General features: G+C 35.1%; 1 protein-coding gene across 1 annotated transcript; it reads right to left on the bottom strand.

The window, feature by feature from the left end:
- Nucleotides 1–595: 595 nt before the first annotated feature.
- Nucleotides 596–1071, bottom strand: LOC106355759 (uncharacterized protein At4g04775-like). Its single transcript, XM_013795651.1, has 2 exons — nucleotides 907–1071; nucleotides 596–802 (listed from the first exon to the last, which is right to left on the bottom strand). The coding sequence occupies exons 1-2, from the start codon at nucleotides 1069–1071 to the stop codon at nucleotides 596–598; spliced, it is 372 nt and encodes a 123-aa protein (XP_013651105.1).
- Nucleotides 1072–3471: the final 2400 nt, after the last annotated feature.

Below are 3471 nucleotides of genomic sequence, written 5' to 3'. Positions count from 1 at the left end.
CTGACTTTAGGTTCAATCCGTTTTTGCCGGAGGTTGAGGAGTTCAGGCAGTCTCCACTACGCAGTGACCCTTATGTTCAGAGACATGGAGCTATAGGGCCTTTGTAAATCTGGTTGTTCTCATTGTTCTCCATCTCCGTACTTGTCTTAAACCTTTTAGTTTGCTGTAAAATTACTAATGTGTGTTAAAACTCCTATGTTAAATGTTGGCGAAACTTTATGCTTTTAACTTTTTCAATTTTCCAACTTTGTTAAAATTAGACAAACTTGTGTTAGTTTCACTTTCTCAAATGTCCAACATCGTAAAAATTTGAGAAACTTTTTCAATAGATCAAACTTCATAATCGTTCAACTTCGCATAACATAGGCGAAACATACGAGAAGCTTAGAAAAAAACAGAAACTTGAAGTTCTTGTTCGTATAAACAGGTCAAATTTTGTGTTAGTTTCACTTTCTCAATTGTCCAACATCGTAGAAATTAGAGAAACTTTTTTAATAGATCAAACTTCATAATCGTTCAACTTCACATAACTTAGGGGAAACATAAGAAAAACTTAGAAAAAAAAGAAATTTTAACTTCGTCATAGCTTTAGGAATTACTTGTACATCAAAATTCCTACAACTACAACGACACCGAGACCCAGAATAAGACAACCTCCTTTCATTATTTTGGGACCACTCGTTATTGTTTCTTTGAGTACTTGAACTTCTTCTTCTAGCATTCGAACTTGGTAGTCCAATTGTTGTATCTCATCAGTGAAAGCTTCATCAACCCATTTGAAGATGTGATTGTCATTCCCAAGCTACAACATTATGTTCAAAAAAATTAAACGCACAACTGTTCAAAAAATATAAAGGTACAACTTCAGTTAAAAAACCTTCAATAACTAAAGCTACACGACCGTACATTCCTTTGAGCCGCATAGCGACACCGATAATACCGGCGATATGGATTGTGATTGGTTTTGGAGATGAGCTCCTTGATGCACTCCCCGCACCAACACTTAATAGGTATTCCCGGAGTTCTTACGTGTATCCCACCACTGGTCGTGGAAGACGATGAATCAGACATTATTTCTTGGGAGAGAAAGAAAGTTGAGAGATAAATGAGGAAGAGAGAGAAAGGGGAAGATGAAAATGAGGAAAACCCGAAAAAAGGGTTTTAATACTTCGCTTAAACGATTTTGGGGTATGCGGGAAAATTACAAATTCAAAAAAACTGGTGGGCGGAAAAATTTATCCTTCGATTTTTATGATAGAAGTTTCACCAAGTTTGCAGTTTTGCATAAAACATCAAAGTTGTACTTTTATTTGTTTTTCCATTTATATTAGTTTTACTCTACTTGAATGACTGATTTCATGGTTATATCAATTATATTATGTTTCCTAGATTCATTTATAATATGATTATGTAAACATAAAATTGATTCGAGGTCATAGTAAATTTTCAAATGTGACAAGGTGAATATTAGCGAAAAACCTATAAGAACACAATGTATTTTATATATGATTACTACTAAGTAAAGAGATGGGAAATTTATTAATTCTGATTAAATCATAATTAGCTCTGAACACAATGTTTCTTGTGGAGATGTTCATTTACTTGTACAAACATAACATACAAATCTCACTCATATCAAGTAAACAAAAAAATTATACCAGTAAAGAAAAAAGTTTCATTTAGTTGTACAAACAAAAAATACAAATTTCACTTTTCAACGTCCCCACACAGTAAAAACATTAAACCTGAAAGTGAAAGGTTTACAACCTACTCCTCTTGTGTTTCTTGTGGGGCTGTTCATTATGTTCCTTCTATTCCAAATCAGTGCCCACATTCTCTTCTTCTCCATATCCCCTCTCACGCTCACCATAGTTCCTATTACATGAGCTTTCTTTCTCAACTCTTGATAGTTACTCGGCTATTTGAACTATTTCTTGGATGTCCTCTACATGCAAAATACTTCTTCTTTGTTCTTTATCCGCCGATGTTAGGTAAACAAACACATCTTCATCATCCAAAATATATGATTGCCTCTTAGATTCCACTACCAATGGAATGTAACCCAAATTCAGCCTCTTCGTAAACAGGTCTATTCCCATCTTCCTGCATATCATCTTCTTCAACAACGAATAAGTGATCTCATCTAATGATGATGTCCTAAAGGATATAGCATACACACGAGCATCGGTTGGAATCCATTCATAATCTTCTCCACACTTAGAATAATCTCCATCATAATCAAAGTGTATGTTTGTAGAACAAAGACACATCTGCAATACAAAAAAAAATTAAACCAAATCACTAAGTTATACCTTCTTACACAATTTTGTCAGTAACCAACTTTGCCCAACTTTGCCCAACGTTTCCCAGCTCTAGCTGTTGTCTCCTCTCCAATTCGTTTCAATCGTTATCTCAGAGTTATCAGCATTCTTGATTCCCGATGTTCTATCTTTTCTTATATAGTTGTTGATTATCCAATTCCCTAATAGACAGACTATTCATACTTTCTGGTCCTCGATGAGTCCAATCCAATTACAACTATGAATCTTGTAGATCGGAATCTCTGTAAATCGATCGTCTATGGTGGATGAAGGATTCTAAACATTAGCTTTAAGATACATACCCTGTAAAACGAAATCAACATCTCAATGATTCAGCATCCAAGCGTCGAAACCGAGTTAGCTCAATGCGATGATAGCGAGGAAGCAGAGAACGCCAAAGAAACCCGCGGGTGATATGAGAGAGAGAAAATAACAGATTCGATTACTCCCGATTTGGAAATGGAATAATGATTTTTCCCGATTTTTGATTGGTCATCTGACGTCATTAAATCCGCATTCAATCGGTCAGGTAGAGAAAATGCACTTTCGATATTAACCATCATAATGGAGAATATCGGATTAGATAAAAGTATGACAGAATAAGTAAGAGTATGACATAATGAATTTCGCCTCATTAAGAGCATCTCAGCGTTTCACCCCCTGTATTTCGCAAAATTTCACTTATCTACATTTTATAAATTAAAGTGATTATTAACGATGAAAAAATAATAATAATAATTTGACCATTAACAAGTAAAGAAAAGAGACCATAATTAGCTAGATACATGTTTGCTGTCATAAGGACTATTCAAATTTCTATAAACCGAAATTACCCCTACGAATCTAGTTTTTTTTTTTTGATGTCAAAAGACCATTCTATTATTCAAACTTGAGGTGGTCTGGGTAACCAGACCGGAATAGAACAACCAATAAAATGTAACTCCCTATGGAAGGATCTAGCTGTCTTAGCTAAAAAGTCTGAAATCTGATTGCGTGCTCGTGGAACATGAATGATGTTGAGTCTGGGAAGCATATATGTAGCGTCTCTATCCTCTCCAATTCCGTCGCAAAACTTGGTCATGCATGAGGTTCCTTTATTATTGCAATCAGCTCCTTACAAAGTGTCCCAAAGGTCTGGCATGTTGAAAGT

The sequence above is a fragment of the Brassica napus genome, chromosome C5 (assembly GCF_020379485.1).
Source record: "Brassica napus cultivar Da-Ae chromosome C5, Da-Ae, whole genome shotgun sequence".
NCBI lineage: Eukaryota > Viridiplantae > Streptophyta > Magnoliopsida > Brassicales > Brassicaceae > Brassica > Brassica napus.
Note: the sequence above shows the minus strand (reverse complement) of the source record. Positions and strands in the feature narration are given on the sequence as shown.

Bases quoted from the DNA above. Each gene is read 5' to 3' on its own strand.
- LOC106355759 (XM_013795651.1), bottom strand. From the start codon at position 1,071: ATGTCTGATTCATCGTCTTCCACGACCAGTGGTGGGATACACGTAAGA. The intron at 803-906 runs GTACGGTCGTGT...ATAATGTTGTAG, and splicing joins GCTATGCGGCTCAAAGGAAT to CTTGGGAATGACAATCACAT.